Below are 21,879 nucleotides of genomic sequence, written 5' to 3' on the forward strand. Positions count from 1 at the left end.
CAGCTTATAAAGGAATGGATGATTTTCTAGTTTCCAGATTTGCAAAACATATCCTGAGGTTTCGAAGTTCAGATGTGTTTTCTCTCTCACAGTCCCACCAGAAATAAAATTCTCAGTAGGATTTAAAATTAAGTCTGAAACATGATCCAGAATGGGTTCCAGCTTCTTCTCCCAGAGCTGCGCTATTCTGCAGAGCTAATAGGAAGCAGTAACTTACTTTTATCCCTAAAGTCAGCAGAATACACAGACAGGGAGCTGATTTGCTGAGTAAGAATGTGACTCTCTTATATACTGACTTCCCTGAATGTAACTACTGTTCTGAAAAGTCAGGAATAAATAAAAATCACATGTTTAAAAAGATGAGTTGTTTCTCTCCAGCGGTCACCCTTCTTCCATACCATTTAATGCAATCAGTGAGATCCCCTTCTGAATTCACTCTGTGTGGGACAGTCTTGCCCCACAAGCTGTGCCCATAACTTTCCATTCTGAATATTAGAAGGAGCGTGTTCTCTGATTAAAGAATAAATGAAAATGTATCTGATTTCTCTTCTTGGCTTTGTCAGGGGCTCACTGGACCAGTCCCTGAAAGACACTCTGAAGAAATTCTCCACAGAAAAGCGTTTTGCTTACTGGTCAGGATATGTGAAGTCATTGGCATTGCATATGGCAGAGACAGAGGGTAGCAGCTGCACCTCCTTGACAGAGTATCAGATGCTGATCTCAGCCTGGCGGATGCTGCTGATTATCTCCACCAGTCACGTAAGAGCCATCTTGACTAATAATGTTTTGAATAGATACGTGCCCTGTTGTTCAGGCCACATGTGGTGCAGTGAGGGATCAGGCTGTTGGCTTTTGTTTCCGTTATCTTGTATATGTACTCACAATCTGAATGGACACCAATACCATACAGCAGAATTACCTCAGTGAGTTTTGTTTTGCCAAGTGATCAAAACTAGCATACTGTATGTGTGTGGCGTGGGAGTGAGGGGATGTTGCATCATTTCTATAATAAGTGTAAAGAAAGCCAATAACACTGTCTATACCCAGAGAGAAAAGGAGTACTTGTGGCACCTTAGAGACTAACAAATTTATTAGAGCATAAGCTTTCGTGAGCTACGAAAGCTTATGCTCTAATAAATTTGTTAGTCTCTAAGGTGCCACAAGTACTCCTTTTCTTTTTGCGAATACAGACTAACACGGCTGCTACTCTGAAACCTATACCCAGAGAGATGCAGTAGATACTTATAGTAAAGTGTGGTGAAGATGCCCAGTGTATACTCTGTTCCCAATTACCTGTCACTCAGTGTTGACTTTTTGCCCCTTGCTTTTCTAACAACTAGTAATTCTTCATTTCTTTCTCTATAATTGAATCATCCAGCAGATGCAAAAGCCTATGCCACCTTGTAAATTAATAACAAATACAAAAAGGTGGGGTTGATGTTGGATTGGAAAAACGAGGGTGTGTGTGTTGTTGATGTAACTTTCACTATGGTGTATAATTAGTCTGATCTGTCTCTAGGCAGATATAATGCACCTGACTGAATCTGCAGTTCGGCAGCAACTGTTTCTGGAGGTGCTAAGTGGGACCAAAGCTTTAGTAAGTGTTTACATTTCAATTTGTAGCTCTTCAAGGAATCTGTTTCAAAACTGGGCACACAATTGTCCAACTCCTTTGTGGAGCTCTAGTCCTGTATCTATTTGTGGTTCTGATTTTCCCTGATTCTGTGAGACTAGACTGAAACAAGAAGGTATCTCTTAGAATTACTTTGCTCTCCATAAGTCTTTATTCTCCAAATTATATATGATTTTCTTGGCCAGCGGGTAACACTGCAATTAGTGCTATCTAGTGATCCTGCAGCGTTGCCAGCTGTTGAAAGGCAGGCATGGTCATTGGCTGGACCCTGTGTACTCATTCCAGCTACCTGCGGTGTTGCTTGCTATTGAAGGCAAGGTTGATTACCTACTAGATCAGAGGTGGGCGAACTACAGCCCGCGGGCCACATCTGGCCCGTGGGACCCTCCTGCCTGGCTCCTGAGCCCCTGGCCTGGGAGGCTAGTCCCCATCCCCTCCCCCGCAGCCTCAGCTTACTGTACCACCGGCACAATGTTCTGAGTGGCGGGGCGGGGCAGCGCAGCTGCAGAGTCCAGCCTGACCCAGTGTACTGTGCTGTGTGGAGGCCTGGCTGGCTCCAGCCGGGTGGCGCGGCTGTAGCACCACCAGCCACCGGTGCTCCAGGCAGCGCGGTAAGGGGGCAGGGAGCAGGGGGGTTGGATAGAGGGAAGGGGAGTTTGGGGTGGTGGTCAGGAGGCGGGGGTGAGGATGGTCAGAGGGCGAGGAATAGTGGGGTTGAATCGGGGCAGGGGTCCCGGGGCGGGGGCAGTCAGGAATGAGAGGAGGGGTTGGTTGGGGCGGCGGGGGTCAGTCAGGGGACAGAGAGAAGGGGTGATTGGATGGGGGAGAGGTCCCGGGAGGGCAGTCAGGAATGAGAGGAGGGGTTGGTTGGGGTGGCGGGGGGCAGTCAGGAGTGGGGGTTCTGGGGGCAGGGAGCGGGCAGGGGTTCTGGGGAGGCTGTCAGGGACTGGGGGTTTGGATGGAGCAGGAGTCCCTGGGGGGGGCCATCAGGGGGCGAGAAGCAGGGGCGGGCGGGGCCCAGGCCTCGCCTGGCTGTTTGCGGAGGCACAGCCTCCCCTAACCAGCCCTCCATACAATTTCCGAAACCTGATGCGGCCCTCAGGCCAAAAACTTTGCCCGCCCCGTGCTAGATCTTCAGTTGCTTCACTGGCTGATGATGACTATAACAGATGTTTCTTTTAGGTGGATGTTTCACCTGGGAATAATTTCCTCTCTTTCCTCTTGAGATAGCAAGAGGGAACTGTGGTGCATAGCTTTACGCCAATTAAAAATAAGTGTGCCACAGCTTCCATTCCACGTAGGTTGCAAATTGAGATGTAGAATTTATAAACGGGGTCTTGCAGTTGATCCGTAGAACACTGTGACCTCACTGCTGAGAGTTAAGTTCTGTTGACCAAATGGGCTAGCACTTAGAATGTGCTGTTAATATCTATGACTCCACACACCTTTCTTAGCAGTCGTGGGGATGGATCTCTGCTCCCATAGCTCTGTGGAAGGACATATTGAGTCGCATCATCTTAATGGGGATAGTACCATAAACCTCTTTATGGCTCTTTGTGCACATATTCTGTTGACTACCTGCTCTGTACACAAATCTGCTTGGAATATAGCAGCTGGGCAGGGGTGGGGTCGGGAAGCAAGCTCTCAGTGCTCTGAATGTCTGTGTTGAGCCTATTCATCTTTCATTCATGTGTGAATGTTGCAACTGTAACTGTTGGGACATTTCTCCTTAGCTGCTGGTCCCCATGTCAGTGTTGTGCCTGCAACTGGGGTCCATGCTGTGCACCCTTCTGCTGATCCTGCTTAGACAGTGGAAGAGGTAGGTGCTCTATTTGGATAACTCTTCATAAGTAAGCTAATAGTCACTGATGAATGTAAGAACTTGGAAGAAGATGTCTGAGTTGCTGTGTAGACTGAATTGTCATGGTGATCGGGGAATTAAAGCAATACCTTATTGTTGTACAATACTCATTATCTTGCCAGGCCGTGGCTTCGGAGACTGTGGAATCGTGGGATTCACATTGAGGGTGGCATTGATGATGGATGCTGCTGCTGAACTTTATTGTTAAATAGTGATTCTATGCTTTTGTGAGTTTACTTTCACTGTGGAAAAGTGGGACAAGGAAACTTAAATTATAATGAGCCTGCAATCTCACTGTATTTCCACCACACATTTCTGAAATGTCCATGAGGAGACCCTACTGATGACTTAAATTAAGCAAACTGTATCTGTGCCCCTACACACACATCCCCTAGACATGATTTGCAGAGATCAGTCACAGCCAAGATAATAAGTGGGGAATCTTGTCTCATCTGACGAGCTCTCCCTTTTTCGTTGTCAGCGAGTTGGGTTCTGTGGATAAAATCATAAACTCCTTGACGCAGATTCTGGAGGGAGTGCTGCAGGCAGATCAGCAGATGATGGAGAAGACCAAGGCCAAGGTGTTCTCTGCTCTCATCACTGTTCTGCAGATGAAGGAGATGAAAGGTGAGAGGGCCTGGCAGAGGTTATGAAGATCAGAGCTGCAACCACTGGAAACACTTGTGTCCCAGTCAAACATTTTTGAGTCAGGAATGCACACATTGTTGGCTGCCAGTGCAGGACAGTGACTATACTTGGTAGCAAGTGGGATTTTTCTGTTTAATTTATTTTATTATTTGTATTATGGTACCTCCCAGAGAAGCCCAGTCAGCATCCAAGTCCTGTTTTGCTTGGCGCTGTACAGCACAGAGTCAAAAGCACTCCCTGCTCCAAAGAGCTTACAGTTTTATCGCTTAATCCTTTTATATGGCCCTTGTCCCCACAATGTGAATGCTGCAAGGCCCGTCTCTATGCACTTTTGGGGAAGAATTCAGGTTGATCATGAGAGGGCTTAATTTTAGTTATATTAGCACTTGTGCCCATCAATGGGTTATTGTCAGCTATAATGATAGGGAAGGGTGATGCAGTTCATAAAGTTGGAGTATGTATATGATGGGAATTGAATATTTTAAGGACTCTCAAACATGAGCTGGGTGTTCGTTGAATGAGAGAAATGTAGGAATTGCTAGACTAGACCACATCCATGGTCCTTCAAGTCCAGTATCCTGTCTCTGACCATGGCCAGTACCAGCTGCTTCAGAGAAAGGTGTAAAAAACCCTGTAATGGATAATTATAGAATGACTGCCCCACTAATGACTGGTTTATACTCTGAATTATAAGAGGTTTCCAGCCATTTTTTCCCCCCCAAGAGATCCAATTTATTATGATTGTACATATTGTCATTATCCAGATGAATGTCTAATCCCTTTTTGAGTCCTCCTAAGCTCTTGGCTCATTTGGCTGGCTTTCTTAGGTCCCTCTGGAGTTCCTCACAGTCTCGTGTAGGTTATAAATAGATATTTGTAGAATAATGAAATGCAAAGCGAGTAAGTCCCCTCTCTGAGAGGTGGAGGCCCCAGCAGTGCTACCAGTGCAGTAGTTAAACTGAAAACAGAAGTGCGAGGGGGATGAGTTAATCCATTGTGTGCTCTGTGTGTGTGTGTGCCACAGTGAGCGAGATCCCTCAGTACTCCCAGCTGGTGATGAGCGTGTGTGAGACCCTCCAAGATGAAGTAATTGTGCTCTTTGATCAGACACGACACAGCCTCACATCTGGAGATGCTGTAGATGACAAGGACAGCATGGAAACAGATGATGCCTGCAGGGGTAAACACAAGGACCAGCGAGATGGGGTAAAGGCATCATTTGCCTGCTCTGCAGCCATGTTCTCTTTTTGTAAACAAAGTTACTTGCAGTGTCCACTGTACCATAAAATGCCCCATCTGCATCATATCACTAGGGAGAAAATGGAGTGTCTTGATGCTTTATTTTGCCAGATAGGGTTTGCAGGCTTATTCACTTCCTGGTGGCAGAGCCCCTGTGATTATGTCCAGACATAGGGGATAGGTTATTGAGACATGCGTCTCTTGCTATACTACAAGTTCTGGGAAAGTGCTCTTCAGAAGTCTGCTTCTTCTTGTGTGCAAGCCTGTTTGAACTTTAATATGAGGTTCCTGAAAACACATGGAGCCTGTTCTTAGCAGGCATCTCTTCAAAAGTATTTAGTTAACACCCTCTGATTTCTCTGGTATCTACGGGAGTGTTTAAAAATATTCCCTACCATGTGTCTGCTGACAGTGTACATGGCTGGCTTGTTTCTCTATAATGCAAGTCAAAGACCTTGCCTCCAGCCCCTTGCATCTCCTATACATCAGACAGGTCAGTTATTAGTGGCAATATATGTACCTACTGGGATAACAACCCCAGGAGAGCAAATCTGGAAGTCTGATTGTATCCGTCTGTCTGTCCAGCATACTGAATTTACATTTGCCAAGTAGCAGATAGGTCTGAACTGCCCTATAGACTACAGTAAGTGGGATACCAAGGAGGATTGTGGTCTTTTTGTTGGAGTTGGGGATTTGGGGTCAGGACGCCTGGGTACCATCTCTGCTATTGACAAGCTCTGTAACCTTGGCTGAGTTACTTAACCACTCTGTAAAATTAATCTTATGTTTACTACCTCCCAGGGCATTGAGACTATTAATACTTAAAATTTGCTTTGAAATATTCATGAAAGGTTTTATAAGAGCAGTGTGTGGTGGTGGTCATACAAGCAGTTAGGATACTCTCACCTCAAAGGGGGAAGGGTGAACCCTTGAAATTGTGGGCTCAAATGTGCGAAAGTCTTCAGTGGCCTCTGTATAAGTTTCACACCTCGCTCCTTTGTGATCCATTACCTCTAAAGAGACTGTGGGTTGGTCTTGACTGCAAAGGACTATTGTAGCTGTGAGTCTGGTGGTGTCAGGTCTCCCCTGAGTACATTACTGTATGAAATTGATTGTTACTGCTTCTCTCCCAGATCTGCTTTAAGGAACTTTGCTACTATGCAGCCCCGTAAGTGTGCACAGTGCCACACCCAGGGTTTACTGATGCCATAATTCATGTATGTGAGAACAGTTACAACTTAGATCCCATCTACCCATTTGTTTTTGGACAGTCTTTTAATGTCTGTCTTTCCTCCCTATCCCCTGCTCTGGGATCTGTCCTGTCCCATTCTCCCTCCTTCCCTGTTGCCGCAGGTGTGTGTTCTAGGGCTGCATCTGGCAAAGGAACTCTGTGAAGTAGATGAAGATGGAGATTACTGGCTGCAGGTTACTAGGAAGGTCCCTATGCTGCCTACTATCTTCACTGCCCTAGATATCAGCCTGAGAGTTAAACAAAACCTTCACTTCACAGAAGCCTCATTGCATCTACTGCTGACCTTAGCCAGGACACAACAGGTGAGAGAGAGAGAGAGAGAGAGAGAGAGAGACAAATGAGAGCTTCTTGCCGGATTGTTGGCTCTATATTTAAAATGCAGTTCATCTCATTGCACTGTGTGTCGGCAGCATCACACTCTACAGCTGAGCAGTGCATTATGCCTAATGGGTGCCATTAAAGCCCTGCCAAGGGGGAGGAGTTAGTTGTAGGTCTTGTACAAAGAGCTGCTTGGTATTTCCTTTCCTTGCTTTTCTGGATAATGGAATGTCTGTGCTGGAAGAACAGAACCAATCCTGCCCTAGTGTAAACCTATAATTCAAAGCAAGTGCTTTCCCTGCAAACACCCCCCTCCCATCCAAATGTAGCCAGTACAACCAAGACAGCACTAAAATGCAGGAATCTGTTCTCCCTGTAGCCATAATATAAAGCAATACTTGTTTATTGAGACCTCAGCACTGTACAGGGGGAGGAGTATATAAGGTTCCTTTCTTACAGGAGCTTTCAGTCAAAGACAGAGGGGACACACAGGGTACCAGGAGATGAGGAGGTGTGTTCACCACACAGCCATGTTGGGGGAGGGAGATGTTGTTTTTCATTTTAATGAAAGAAAAGTGGCATTGTCTGGGATGATGGAATTCAGGTTTCTGGGCTGCAGGGAAGAAGTGTCTGAAAGAGAAGGGTAGATGTGTAGAAAACAGAAGTGCTAGGGGCATCTCCCCAGGCTGAGAGAAAATGGTGGTACCTTTGACAGTGACTTTTCTGTGTTGTGCAGGGTGCAGCAGCTGTGGCTAGTGCTGGTGTCACACAGAGCATCTGTTTGTCCCTCTTGAGCGTATACCAGCTCAGCACTAATGGAACAATTCAGGTGAGTGGTGCTTCCTCTTAATGTGGATTTGAAACTCATTGGGAAAGCTGTGGCCTGCTTACCCTTTACTGGCTCTGTACTGTAGAGCAGTCGTGGGAATAGAAGAGGCAAGCACTGTCATGTGGCCCTGGAGCACTCTGATGCCATTGTGAGGAGTGTGGGTGTATCTGAGGGAGCAGAAAAACAAATAACTATGTGTCTTGTTGTTGTGGCTGGTCTGTTCAGACACCTGCTTCATCTCGGAAGTCTCTTGACGCCCCATCCTGGCCTGGGGTCTATCGTCTCTCCATATCATTGATGGAGCGCCTTCTTAAGACACTAAGGTATAACTTCCTGACAGAGGCACTGGACTTTGTGGGTGTCCATCAGGAGAGGATTCTTCAGGTATGTCCACCCCTTCCCCTGTAATGGCTCAGTTGTCATGTATGTAACAGTTGCAGCCAGAATGTGCTAGACACAGAAGACACAGTCCCTGCCTCAAATAGCTTACATTCTTCAAAAAATAGGTGAAGAGTTGGGGAAAGGGATACACAAGCAAAGGGGTCAGGCAGGTGATGGATAGATGTCTTGGTAGCTGTTAGATCCTGGGTTGTTAGCACTCATTCATTGCTCTTACTCTTGGGGGATCATAATATTGCTACAGCTGTTTCATGCACTCACTCAATGCAATAACAATTGTGGGTGCTGGGTGAGAGCCTAAAGTCTGTAACCATCTGGCTGGAAAAGGAGAACTGAAAACTGTTCTTAGAGGTGACCTCGCTCGGACTCCATCAGTTAATAAAGTGGTCCAGTGTCCACTTAGGTGGGTAGCTTGAATATTGAATACTTAAATCCCTGTAACAGCTGAACTTTGTCAGGGCAAATTTGCTGAAAAGCCCTGTTCCTAAGTAGATGCTGAATTGTCCCTGTGTTAGCAAACTTCTTAGATAAAGAGCTCTCTTGTTTTGGGGCAGGAGCACCTGCTGACTGAAACTGGCTAACTTGTAAACCTCAATGCTAACTTGTAAACCTCAGAATGTCACTGCTGTCTGTATTGGAGCTGGTAATTCTCCTGCTGATTTCTCCTTGTGTGTATTCAGCTCTTCCTTCTAAGTAGGAGATAAGTATTTTTGTGCTCTGTCCATCATGGTCTGGATCATTTCTTTCTCTCCAGTGCCTGAATGCAGTACGGACAGTGCAGAGCCTGGCCTGTCTGGAAGAAGCTGACCACACTGTTGGCTTCATTCTTCAGCTCTCCAACTTTATGAAAGAGTGGCATTTCCACCTTCCACAGCTCTTGAGGGACATACAGGTAGGATCCAGAGCATTCCCCTGCATGCCACATTTTCCCACACACTGCCTAGCACAGCAGGACAGAGAATGTGGCTAAGGGAGAGAGCTTGTAGATAGTTCTTTCATTGAAGCTGTTCTAATGGGGATCATAACGGCCATTAAAGGCAGGCAGCTCTTGATCATGAAGAGTTTCTGGACCTTACAGTCACACAGCGAGGTACAATTAGTTGAGTCGGAGAAATTGACTGGGAGTTGGAAGTGACAACTTTTGGAGGATTGACTGTCTTCGTGCATGTGGGTTGGAACCTCAGGGTCAAGAGAGTTAAGGAAAACATTGGTAAAATCTGACAACCCTGCTGTTGCCCATTCTCTGGGATGAAAGGTTCTATTCAGACTGGATTTTTAAATTGTTAGGGTATACTATTAGTATAATTTAGTCTTGTGAGGGGACTCAATAATGGAGAATTTGGATGCTTGTTTAGGCTGCAGCTGTGGAGAGTGTCAGCTATGGATGGATCAACTTCCCCCCCTCCCCGCCTCTCGTTTCAGGTGAACTTGTGTTACCTCTGCCAGGCTTGTACCTCCCTCCTGCATAGCCGCAAAATGCTTCAGCACTACCTGCAGGTGAGGATGGGGGTCCCTGGAAAACTGAAGGGGGGAGTTCTGGCCTTGGGTCCCTCACCCAGAACCAAGCAAAAGATCAATCAATATCCAGTCATTGTTTCCAGTGACAACTGCTGACCATGACCAGCCCGGGAACCAGGGTTTAGTTAATTATACCCCTCCACAACCAAAACCTACAAAGAACAGCTCTGAAATAGGAGACGTTTTGTGGGCCAGTCATATTAAGCAGAATATATCTGACGTGGAAACCGTAGCCACTGCTTGAACTCTTATTAGCTAGTTCCAAACTACCAGCTGTGCAGGGTGGAAGCTGTGTCCCAGCAGTTATTGTACAACCCTGCCTCCTAAGAATGGGGAGACAGCAAGGACTTTGTGTCCTTGGGTTGATTTAAAGTGGTGGTGAAATACGGCTCCTGCAATTGTGTTATCTCTAGATGGAGTTTGGGTGCGAAGGTGATGCACTTCAGGCACCACTTGTGTTGGGGTTAAGGTTCTTTCTGTGAACATTTTGATTAGAAAAGCCCTTTCCAGAATGTGGTCACTGAACACATCTGCACACTGTACCCTTGCAATAAAGACAAGGCTGCTCCTTATGATGCAAGCTAAGCATAGACCTCAGGCTTCTCGTAGGTTGCCAGCATGGCCCTTAGCCGGCCAAAGCGTGAGTATCTTGCTTTAGGGATTCCTGTTACTGGTAACTTGTTTTTCTGCAAAGCTTAGTCTTAAACAGCAAAGTTGCGTGCGTGTGTGTGTGTGTGTGTGTCTTCATTTGACTTCCTTCTCCACAGACAAAAAATGGTGACTCCCTCCCATCAGCTGTGACACCTCGAGTGCAACGCACCCCCCAGACCTCCTCCAAGCATCCAAGCCCTGAGTCAGAGGCAGCCGAGCAGAAGGCACTGCGTACAGTGCAGTATGGCCTCTTGAAAATCCTCAGCAAATCTCTAGCTGCCCTACGCCACTTCACCCCCGACATCTGCCAGATCCTCCTTGATCAGGTACAGGAATAGGAGAGTGATGTCTGTGGGGGAGGGAGTTTGAAGCACCCTAACTGATATTGTGGGGGTCTCAAGGGAGCCATAGCCTTCCCATTCATACAGGAGACTAATCCCTCCCCCTAAAACACACAGAAGTCCCCATGTGCACCCCAGACCACCTAAACTGAATTGCAAGGTACATCCCTAGATCTTAGGCAACCAGAACGAGTATTTTATTGCTATTCGTCAATGTTTGTGTGTTTGATTCCATCTCAGGTGGTGAAATAGGACCTTTGCACCTCTATTTACCACATGAGTCTTTTGATTCTAAAGAGCCTAGTAGCCAGATAGCTCTTTGGCATGGAGAAAAACTCATGTGCTATGCAGATGATACGATAGTGTCCCCTCCTCAGACACTTGACTTGTCTCAGTGTGCAGGATAAACTGAAGGTTGAGACTCGCTTTTCTTATTGCCCCTCTAACACCTTTTTTACCCCTAATACCTTAAGCAGGGTAGTGGCCACACCCAGACCTTTAGCACTCACATTAATGAAAACAAAATGCTGGCCCCAGCTGTCACATCTGTATCTGCCGGCTGTTCTTTGAAAGGTGGAGCCCAAAGCAGGAAGTCAGGGTCCACGAACCCTAAGGAATCAGACACGGATCAGTCTGAAAGGAAGTCCTGTCTGCGCTTTCCTATTGAGAGGTGGAGGTGCAGATATTTTCATAGCTTTCACTGGGATTGTTTAGCACAGTTGTATGTGTGAGAGAGAGACACCCACACACATCCCACCCAATTTACCAGAGCAGACTAATGCTCCAGCTAGTCTTACATCCTACTCTGGCAGTTACACATGCCTCACGCTTCACAAAAAGGCATCTTCCCAACATCCACTCTGCTAGCCGAGTATGGATCCATACTAACACAACGTAACCTAGAGGGTAGAGCACTGGACTGGGACCCAGGAGATCTGGGTTCTGTTCCTGATTCTGCCTCCTGTTTATTGAGTGACTTTGGGCAAGTCACTTCCCCCTTTGTGTCTCTGGCCATGTCTATGATGCGGCGGGGGTCGATTTAGTGGGTCTAGTGAAGACCTGCTAAATTGACTGCAGAGCGCTTTCCTGTTGACTTCAGTTCTCCAACGGAATGAGAAGATTAAGGTAAGTCGACGGGAGAGCATCTCCCATTGATGCAGCACCGTGTAGACACCATAGTAAGTCAACCTAAGCTATGTCGACTCCAGGTACGTTATTCAAATAACTTAGGTCGACTTACCGTGGTAGTGTAGACAAGGCCTCTTTCTCCAGCTGTGAACTGGAGATGATGATGAGACTGACCCTGCTTTGTAAAGTCCTTTGAGATCTATAGATGAAAAATGCTGTATAGAAGCTAGGTGGTGTTACAATGCGTTCCTGCCATTTGGATTCACTCCTGTCTCCTCTTCCCTCCAGTCACTGGACCTGGCTGAGTACAACCTTCTCTTTGTTCTGAGTTTTACTACACCTGCCTTCGATTCAGATGTCGCTCCCTCCTTTGGGACCCTTCTGGCCACTGTCAACGTGGCCCTTAACATGCTGGGAGAGGTAGGAGTCCCAATTCAGGCTGTGAAAGCCGAAAGGGCTGAGAAGAGGCACAGCAGTTGTGCTGTTTTCTGCGCTCTGGTCAGCTGCTGTTTTAAGGAGGAGTGGGGGCTGACCCCGGTAGCTCTCCTCCCTTCTGCATCTCCAGGCTCTAATACAACTTTCCTCTTCCCCCTCCAGCTGGATAAGAAGAAAGAGCCCTTCACTCAAGCTGCAGGGCTGAATACACAAGAGGAGACTAAAACTCTTAAGTAAGTTTCTGGATTCCTTTACTTCCCTATGGCTGAGGAACCGAGGCCCAGTGCTCTTCGCCTGACCCAGAGCATAAGCTGTAGGTATAAGTGTAGCTTCTGCCCACCTTCTTCCAATTCCATGTGCAGCAGTTCAGCTTTCCCCCTGCTCCCTCCGAACACATAACCCGGAAAGCAGGCAGGGCTCTTGGGAGGCTGATATCCAAGATCATCCCATACTGATTCAGCTATTGGTGGGCACAGGAGAAGAGGTGGTGGTTACTTGGTACCCAGTCCACTGTAGCCTAACTTACCTGTGTTTTAGGGTGACTTTTCTATTGCTCCAGCATGTAACCAGTTAGCAGACAGTAGCTCATGGGTATGTCTGTGCTGGAGTACAATATTCCTGCTGTAGTGCAACGGCACTCTCTTGCTCCTGCTAATTTGTGGTGTTTCCTTGCACAGGTCTTTGCTCATGTTTACAATGGAAAACTGTTTCTACCTGCTCATCTCCCAGGCTGTTCGGTATTTGAGGGACCCAGCAGTGCATCCACGAGACAAGCAGCGGATGAAACAGGAACTCAGCTCTGAGTTGGTAAGCATTGTGGAGCTGGTTTCCTGCCTTTGATGCCTTGTGCTACATCCCTCTTTCTCCTTTTAGCTCATGCAGACTTGTCTGTTGTGGTGCCCAAGGGCCATCCCTTCTCAGCGATAGCCTGGCCAGTCTAATGGAAACAGATGTGCCCAGAATCCCAATAGATTTAGTGCTTGCAATTAAAGTATTCAGACCTTTCTACCATGGCTGTCAAGGCCATGTAAGTATCCTCCTGTGTGTAAGGCTCAGTGATACTTTAGAGGATAAATACACAGAGCTGCATAGAATCTGCAGGAGAACAGATGAGACTAAAACCCAGAACTGGGTAACAAACTCTATTCCTGGATTTGTCACATAATAGAATACTCTTTGAGCAGGGGCAAGCTGGTTAAATATGCCAGTTTTCCCAGGCATTAAGGGGTAATGTTGACTTGCCTCACAAATATCAAGAGGCTTAAATCATGGTGTATAAAGCACATTGCGAGCCTCAAATTGGAGGTGCAGTGAGAATGGGACAAGGATTTAAGATGTGCTTCTGCAGTGCCTACTTCTATCTTGGTTTGCCCCTTTGGCTGTGAATGATGCAGTATAGGTAGAGGACCATTAGTTCTTGACTGGTCAATGGCAGCCAGTTCCTGTCTACAGTAGAATGCCTCAAGACCTCCCGCTTTGGGTCACAAAGTCAGGTGGCACAGTCTCCCAGGATTCCTGTCCTGGGGAAGCTAACTCATTGTGCGCTTCTCATTTCAGAGTACACTGCTCTCAAGCCTGTCTCGTTACTTTCGCCGGGGCGGACCCTCTTCTCCAGCCAGTGGGGTTCTTCCCTCCCCCCAGGGAAAGTCTGCCTCCAAGATTGGCCCTGAGGGGCAGGAGCCTTTGATTCAGCTGGTACAAGCCTTTGTCAGACATGTGCAGAGATAGGTTATGTGCTATTGCTGCTATTTCAGGATTGCACCAGAACTATTCATTTCCACAACAGAAGGCATCATGCTCCGTTGGGCTCATAACTGAATTGTAACATCTGCTGGGGAGATAGATCCTGTTGAATGCTTGCACCTGAGCAGGAGAGCGAACAAAAGAAGGTCCAAGAATGTTGTCCTGTTCAAAGAACTTCTGAGTCCATGCATGCTCCTTGCCTGCTGCTCCACCTGCTAGAGTGATCTGGCTGGGTTTAAGTATTGACCAGTCAAAACCTTTATTTTTATAGCTTATACACAGCGGTCGGGTCGGGGAGAGGAGGCAGGTTTTTAACTGTTTTCCTTTGGGCATTAACTCTGCTCTTAGTACGAGGTGCAATCTTCCTCTCCCCATCAGTACGAGTCTGGCACAGGGTCGTGAGCAGCCAGCAATTCAGAGACCAGCTTTCTATTGCTATTTTTGTATCAAAGGGGTGCCAGGCACTGCTGCTGGGTTGGCAGAGCAAGGTAAAATGGTGTGTGTGTGCACCCATCCCCCTCCTGCTGTTGATTTGCGTGATATGTACATTTCTGAAGACTAGAAGGCCGCCTCCTCCAAAAGGTTTTTAAGTCAGAAGTCCACAGCTCGGGTCTTGCATTTTTTGTAACTGTGCCCTATTTATACTGATATTAAAACATTTATAAACAAGTTGGACTTATGGCGCTTTGTCTGGGGCACAGCAGCAGCTCCCTGCAGTAGACTAGGGCTGTCTGTTGACTTAAGACTCTCAATGGTGTATGCAGTGTAATTGTAGGTGTGTCAGTCTCAGGATAGCAGAGTGGCTCAGGTAGTATCTTTATGGGACAATTTCCAAGCTTGCCTCTTTCACCAACAGAGATGTGAAGAGCAGCAGTGTAAGCTTTTCTCTCTTATGTCACCCACAAGTCGGTGATATAAAAGCGATTACCTCACCCACCTACACTTTCACAAGGCAGTTCAGATACCTGTAGTATAAGTGCTAGCTGATACCAGCACTACACCCTGGGTTAAGTTAAGAAGTAGAGGAAAAAGCCTTGTGTGTGAAGCTACTACTGTATGTTTTTAATTGCATCACCCCTTAATTTAACCCCAGGCCCCTGCAGAAAGGTGGGGGATGTTTACTACAAGTGAGCAGGAACCTAGTTTCGTTAGTGCCTTTTAAAAGACAATTTCTCCCTACAACTGCACTGGGGGAGTAGTTACAGGAACCTGCTCCTCCTTTAGCTATGTGTACACTGCTGTCAGGAAACGCGATTGCAGCATGTGTACGCATCCCCCACTAGCTTGAGTAACAGCAGTGAAGCTACAGCAGCATGGACTAGTCCTGTCAGCCTAGAACCCTGGCTAACTCAGGTCTGTCTAGACAGTCCTACAATTACCACTTCTACTTGCAGTGTTGACAGATGTTCTAGTCACTGTTAAGTGGGAAACCCAATAAAAATGGTTAAATTTTATCCCATTAGTAAATCTTAGTTCAGGATTGGTTCTGTGCTTAACAATATACCACTATTGTCCTAACTTATTTGCAGCCATGAATGGTATAGCTTATAGCTAAGGCTATGTTTGTGTCATGGGTACTTTTAGTAAAAGTCATGGACAGGTCACTGGCAGGCAACAAAAATTCACAGCCCATGGCCTGTCCATGACTTGTACTGTATACCTGACTAAATTTTGGGTTTGGGGAAGGGGTGGGGTAGTGTATGGCCCAGGACCCCCTTGGGTGCTGAGGAGGAAGTAGGGGACATAGTGGCCCAAGACCCCCACTGCTGGGGGGGGCAGTGGCCTGAGATTGCCACAGCCAGCTGCACTAGCCCCTGTAGATGTCATGAAGGTCCCAGAAAGTCACAATCTTTGACAGACTTGCAACCTTACTTATATCTAGGGAAAAGTCCTAGACTAAGTTAGTGACAATCATTCCAGGCATTTAACTGCTGCCATCATCTCACCCTGAGTTTACCAAGATCTTTTTTTACTGCCTTAGCAGAGATGTGAAGGGGGGGTAATAATTCACAAAAGGGAAGTGCTGTGGCCAGTGAGATAGGGGAAGATCAGACTAGGTGAGTGGTCCTGCAACATACAGACTAAGGCCTAGTCTTATTTAGACAACACTAGTACTTAACAGGTGCAGCTGAATAGGAAGAGTTAACACCAACAAGTTCACAAGAGGAGCTAGCAATAGAAACATGCCTAGTGCATAGAGAATCAACTCTAAAGGGGCAAGCTTGGTGATTAGGGAAATACTGACAGCTGTATAATCAGCCTCTGCCTGCTTCTCTCCCTTTTTACAGTGGAAGACAGGTGGCTCATGCTTTTAGTCCACCTGACAGTTTACAATAGAGAGCACACTTTATGGTTAATGACTTTCACCTGTGGAGTTAAGTATTTATTTTCTACAAGGAGTGGTGCCTGAGGAATTTATAGCAGCTGTTTTAAACAGACAAATGAAATTGAACATTCATTTTAGTCTGGGTCAGTGAAATAGCTGTAAGTAGGGCTGGTACTAGACAGAGTAGCTTGCTACTGTGAACAGTATTTAGAAGTAGATTCTCATGAAGTTACTTTGAATATGATGGTTTCATGACCCCTCAGCTGCAGGATGGTCAGTCTGAATTATTCAGAGAAGAGCAATGAAGGGTGACAGAGTTTCAGGGTGTCAAGAAACTAGAGGAATGAGATGAAGGCTTAGGAAGTCATAGAGCAGGTTACATTGCAACAGTCCACTAGAAAAAGTTAATCTTTCAACTAATATTGAAAACTGAACAGTGAATTAATTGTATGTATAAAGTAGATGGGGGAAAACAAACCTGTATCGCTTATTAAGCTTAGTAGTTTTGCCAGGTTGGCAGTAGCATGCACCTGCTCTAAAGCAGAGAGCCAAATATTAAACCAGGGGCACAAGAGCACTCTTGCATGTTCCTCCCCCCAAAAAAACACCTGATTCTGAATTACAGCCATAAAGCCCCCAGGAGTGATCCTGGGCATTACTCTAAACAAACAGCATGTATCACATGATGCTTTGAGTAGTAACTGGTTCAGCTTCTCTCAAAGCAGCTTTTAACTTTAAGGCACACAAACTTATGCCCTGTGTATGCCTGTTAGAGGCAGTACTTTTCTACACAGCAGCATAGCTGTTAACTGGATTGAGGTTTGCTTAGTCACTTTCACATCTAATCAAAAAAAGTAGGGCTCCATTGGCAAGGAGGAAGAGTCCTTGAAGCTGTTCAGAGGAACAAGATCAAATATTTGTTCTTAGCATTCAGCCCGTGCTTTCAATGAAGCTGTTACTTTTGACTTACCTGTGCCAAGAGCCAGTACCTGTTGGGAGAGGCTTTTGCCATCATTAGGAGATATTCAAGGCAATACAGACTACAAGCCATATTATGGCTTTAAGTCTGGCTTACTGCTGAGGAACAGCCTAAGATGGGAAGTTAGCACCTGTGTCCATGGTGGTCACAGGGATCATTAAAGGCTAAGAGCAGCTTGGCTTGGATTGTCCACTTGATTTTTGTATTTGTTAAATGTGAGACAAACACTTAAGGAAGCCAAGTGAACAAATAACAGGGTATTCTTGGAACTTCCCCAATATGAGGAAGGGATAAAATTTAGGATAAGTCAGCAACAAATACAGTGCTTATATTGGCAATGAAGGAATAATCAAGCCCAGAACAGCAAGATTGGAAATGTTACCAGACCAGAGTGTGGCTGCTGTATTCTTTATAAACCACACCTGTGGTCTGGACTAGGGAAGCATAGCTTAGAGATAGCCACTTATTTTTTAATTCAAGTTAACCTGCCTAGTTCACTTCTATACCAGAATTGACTCCAATGCTACAAGGGGAGGGGTAGACTGTGCCTTCCCCAAACCCCACACTCAGAGCAGAGTGCAGAACTGAATGCTATTAAGGACGTAGCCTACTCCCACAAGCAGACACATTAAAACAGTACTAGCACATCTGGAAAGCTTCACATTGAACTTTAGTTTAAGCTAATAGGGTGGGAGATAAAAAGGAGAAGTGCCATAGAGGATTCAGAGTCTTCTTTAATCTCAAACTTCTTGTGACATCCAAGTAACAATATTGCACTCTTAAATTACCCCACTGAGTATGTTCACTGGAAAGTGAAGCAGTATGGAACCCACACAAGATTCTGAGACAGGAGGGCAGACTGGTTGTTTATTGGCAAATAAATGCTGAAAACCAAGAGCCCTATATACACAGGTGCTCTGTGCCCTATTACATTAGGATGGTCACAAAGCAGTTGAGTGCAAGAGATCAATGGATAAACAAGCAAGTTAGTGTCTTTCTAGACACTGGGGGAGCAGTAGTGAACAAAGATCTTGGTGCAGTTGAATGCTTCTACACAGGGTTTGAGCTGCTAAAGCAATTTTAGCATCTAAATCCCTCAGCTGTTGAGCTCATCACCTCATAGGGAGAGCTTTCAGACCAAAGTGCCTTTATTACTTCATCCATTCTCCTTGGTATTTGTGATGGTTCAACTGGACAACAAAATGGGAAGGAGGGATGAGAAAGCAGAACCAATTACTACCTGTTGGCATATGAAACAGTAAAAAGCTCACTGTGAATATACAAAGTATAAGAGGACCCATCCCACATGCTGTGCTAGGATGTGCCAGGTCTGTTCACTACCAGCTGGATGGGACAAGAGCATTTAAATTAATCTCATTGTTAAGACAGACTAGCAGGCTAAATGCCACCCCCCACAAAGCAGGCCTGGAAAAACCCCCATCGAGAAGATTAGTGAGCCTGAACACAGCAAAAGCTTTTTTTAAAAGGCTTGTAAGCTCAGTCCATGCCCAATTGCTTGGAGGAAATGCAAGCAAGATGCACATTCCCTTGCACTGAAAGGTGGTTTAGTTCTTGCAGTACTGGCCTTGGGTCATTAGATTAGTGAAACTGGAATAAAGTTAACTAGTCATTCTGGGCCAGGCAGCAGCCATCAAACACCATTATAGTAGCCCTGCTTGGCATTAAAGTCCTGCTTTATTGTTCCTCCATGGGAATGGAGTGCTTTGTAAGAGAACAATTCCCCATCCAGAGACATGCTATCCAAATACAGCAATATTCCATACAGCGCCTCATGGCCTTGGCCTCTGTTCTTGTTAGAACATGCCAGTGTTAGCATTTTGAAAAAGACCCAGTGCCTCTGCCCCACTGGAATGCATATAATGATGTGGCCCAAGCAAGAGTACCCTGGTAAAGAGCCTCTGAGAAGACAAAGGGAGGGAGGGGAGACAGGTGCAAAGATGCCCAACACAAAAGAAAATAGTTTTGGTCTCAAACACCACAAGCAGCTTTTGAGGAGAAGAGACAGGGCTGGTTCCTGGAAAGCCAGCACAGTTAAACACAAGCAGGGCAGGGGAAAGGGATCAGTAGAGGGAATCTCAACACCACATGACCCTTACAACTAACCCTCAAAGCAGGCTGCGTGGACAGTTAAAATGAATTTAGCTCCAGGGGCCTTGAAAGGTGAAGTGACCCTTCCTCCCCCACCCACCAGCTAGTCATCTCTTCCTAATTCCCATGTTAGTTGTGAGTGAGTTGACCCTGAAGAGAGCAATGGTCTCATGAAGGAATTGGCATTAAAAGTGCCAGGACATGGAGCGTTGCATTTTGCTTGTAGATTCTCCTTCCTGGCAGCATTTAACTGAGCAGTTCTAAGTAGGTGACAGGAACTTTGCCCTTCTGGTTGCCCCTCTCCCCTATGAGCCAATCTGGATCCATCCCTGGCAGGCTGTACACTGTGATCATCTGGGAGAGGGGAAGAAGGGAAAAAAAAGAATTAGATGAAATCTCATGCCTCAGATGGAGCTAATAGAATTAGGTTTGTGATTTATTTTATTGCCTGCAGTACCCATCTAGTTCCCCCTAGTGTTTCCCAGCATCTTTAGTCCTTTCCCCAAAGCCCACTTTGAGTTAATCCCACTAGTAGACTCTTGCCTGGGAATTCCCCAAGGACCTTTCAGTGGCTTCCAAGTTCGTATGTTTAGTCATGGCAGGACTTTAAGCCACCCCACATTGTCTCAGCCAAGCACACTTGTGTCAGTCTGCAGCACTGCACTCAGACATTCCCCTTCACTGATGGCAGTAGGGAGTTGAGGCATTGCCATGAAGTTGCTTAAAACTTCAGCCTGCTCTGAACTATTAATGTCTTTCCATGACTTTTCTACCCATGCAGGGGTTGAGGACTGTCCCATTCAGTCCTCAGCACCAGAGAGTTAAAGAACAAGTGATTGGCCTTTTTATCTAACCCCCTGGGCTTGGTTAGGTGAGACAAGGCAGCTGAAGGAATTCTTTGGGTAACATATCCAGACCTTCATGCATTAATGGCAAGAGAGACTTCAGGGGGATCAAAAGGAAGCAGCAGGGGTGTAGCCATCGGGTTGACCTATGGCATTGCAGAATTTGTATCCATTCTCTTCTCCACTGCTATCATTCTACTAATTGCAGTAGGAATTAGTCCCAATTTACACTGGTGTAAATGAGAAGCCAGGCTCACTTACTAGCCCCACTAGTGAAATGGCAGGGGAGTTGCTAGTCCCAGCACCAAGCCCTCATGCAGCACTTCTGTGCAGCAGTGCCAGACGGAGTGCAAGTAGCTGAGAGTTCAGGGCAGATACCAACCTCATCTGCTAATAGCGCCAGCTCACGGCTGTCAGCTGCTTCGTAATCATAGAGAACTCTGGCCTTCCGGGTCCCGCTGGCTGGAGGCTTGACATCATTCAGGTTCAGTGCCCCCTCAACAGCTGTGGCAGGGTTAGGTGCCCTGCCTACGGTGGGCACAACAGGAATGGTGGCAGCAACAGTAGTGGGAGAGGTGGTAGCTGGGGGAGGCGATGTGGACCCTGCATTGCCCACAAATGTACCTGGAAATCTTAAAGAGGAAAAGGCAAGTTAGTGAGGCTCCAGCATTGCACAAGAGAGGTAGCCTGTTGGTTCATGATTCTGACTAGGTAACTGCTCCCTAAGGGGGCTCTAAGCCATCAGCCAGGGTAACTAGAGATTCAGAAAGGACATGCAGAACCTTCTGTTGAGTGTCCAATCAGGCAGCTCTGTTTGTTTCTCTCCTAATGTTCACATTACACAAAATGTGCTTGATTGTAGCTTATGGGGACAGACTTGTCACTGAGTCACACTTTGGAGAGCAGTGTTAATGTTTACAAGAGTGTAAAAGATGGTTCTCCAGTCCATTGCAGTACTGCTCTACAGCATGGCCAATGCACCTGAATCCTCAGCAGCAGCACTGGCCATCCTCCCCCTTAGGAGGCTCAGCAGAAGCCATCCCCAGAGGGACTGAGAGAATGTCAATAGTTTTAACCCAAGACAGATTTGAGAAGATTTCTTGTGGTGAAAGGGTAAAGTGAGGCAGTGTGGACAAGCAGCTAGAGCACTGGACCAGCACTCGGGAGACTGGGCTCCACCAATGGCTTACTGTGCAATCCTGGCCAAGTTACTTGGTCTCAGCTCATTTGTCTTCCACTTTTTGTCCACCTAGATTGTAGTCTTGTGTGCAGGCAGCACCAGCACAATGCTCCCTACCCCCAAACCTTAGCTTGGGCCTCTAGGCTCTACTGTACTAGATCAATAGAGGGGTAGTTTAATAAGGTTGTGGATCTCACACATCCATTAAAATTAAACTGCACCCATGGCTGGTCATGTGTAATGTGCCATTAAACTGCTGTTAAAGTGTTAGAGAGCAGAGAATTCATTTAGCTTCTCTGCCAAAAATAATAGTTTGATGTAACAAATCAGAAGTACTGTCCCAAATTGAGGTGTCAATAGAAGAGGCTTTAGAACCGATTAATTAAAAACAGTAATAAATCAGGACCAGATGGTATTCACCCAAGAGTTCTCAAGGAACTCTATG

At 46.3% G+C, this 21,879-nt stretch overlaps 2 protein-coding genes across 14 annotated transcripts in view; one reads left to right on the top strand and one right to left on the bottom strand.

Moving 5' to 3' along the window:
* Positions 1 to 14,664, top strand: part of NUP188 (nucleoporin 188) — a 50,497-nt gene extending 35,833 nt beyond the window's left edge. For 4 of the 6 annotated variants that reach the window (XM_043498844.1, XM_043498846.1, XM_043498845.1 and 1 more), the window contains 14 exons: positions 564 to 759; positions 1,520 to 1,597; positions 3,367 to 3,452; positions 3,976 to 4,121; positions 5,167 to 5,348; positions 6,735 to 6,935; positions 7,688 to 7,780; positions 8,006 to 8,164; positions 8,934 to 9,071; positions 9,602 to 9,676; positions 10,465 to 10,674; positions 12,106 to 12,485; positions 12,930 to 13,059; positions 13,810 to 14,664. In XM_043498844.1, the coding sequence (XP_043354779.1) occupies positions 564 to 759; positions 1,520 to 1,597; positions 3,367 to 3,452; positions 3,976 to 4,121; positions 5,167 to 5,348; positions 6,735 to 6,935; positions 7,688 to 7,780; positions 8,006 to 8,164; positions 8,934 to 9,071; positions 9,602 to 9,676; positions 10,465 to 10,674; positions 12,106 to 12,485; positions 12,930 to 13,059; positions 13,810 to 13,980 (2,245 nt within the window). In that variant the 3' untranslated portion in view covers positions 13,981 to 14,664. The remainder of the gene's footprint in view (positions 1 to 563; positions 760 to 1,519; positions 1,598 to 3,366; positions 3,453 to 3,975; positions 4,122 to 5,166; positions 5,349 to 6,734; positions 6,936 to 7,687; positions 7,781 to 8,005; positions 8,165 to 8,933; positions 9,072 to 9,601; positions 9,677 to 10,464; positions 10,675 to 12,105; positions 12,486 to 12,929; positions 13,060 to 13,809) is intronic. The other 2 variants (XM_038374398.2, XM_038374400.2) reach the window with 1 other exon arrangement.
* Positions 14,665 to 18,016: 3,352 nt separating this feature from the next.
* Positions 18,017 to 21,879, bottom strand: part of SH3GLB2 (SH3 domain containing GRB2 like, endophilin B2) — a 38,974-nt gene continuing 35,111 nt past the window's right edge. For all 8 annotated transcript variants that reach the window (XM_038374414.2, XM_038374408.2, XM_038374409.2 and 5 more), the window contains 2 exons: positions 20,637 to 20,886; positions 18,017 to 19,763 (listed from right to left, as the gene is read on the bottom strand). In XM_038374414.2, coding sequence (XP_038230342.1) covers positions 19,656 to 19,763; positions 20,637 to 20,886 — 358 coding nt within the window. In that variant the 3' untranslated portion in view covers positions 18,017 to 19,655. The remainder of the gene's footprint in view (positions 19,764 to 20,636; positions 20,887 to 21,879) is intronic.

Source organism: Dermochelys coriacea, chromosome 16 (assembly GCF_009764565.3).
Source record: "Dermochelys coriacea isolate rDerCor1 chromosome 16, rDerCor1.pri.v4, whole genome shotgun sequence".
NCBI classification, from domain to species: Eukaryota; Metazoa; Chordata; order Testudines; family Dermochelyidae; genus Dermochelys; species Dermochelys coriacea.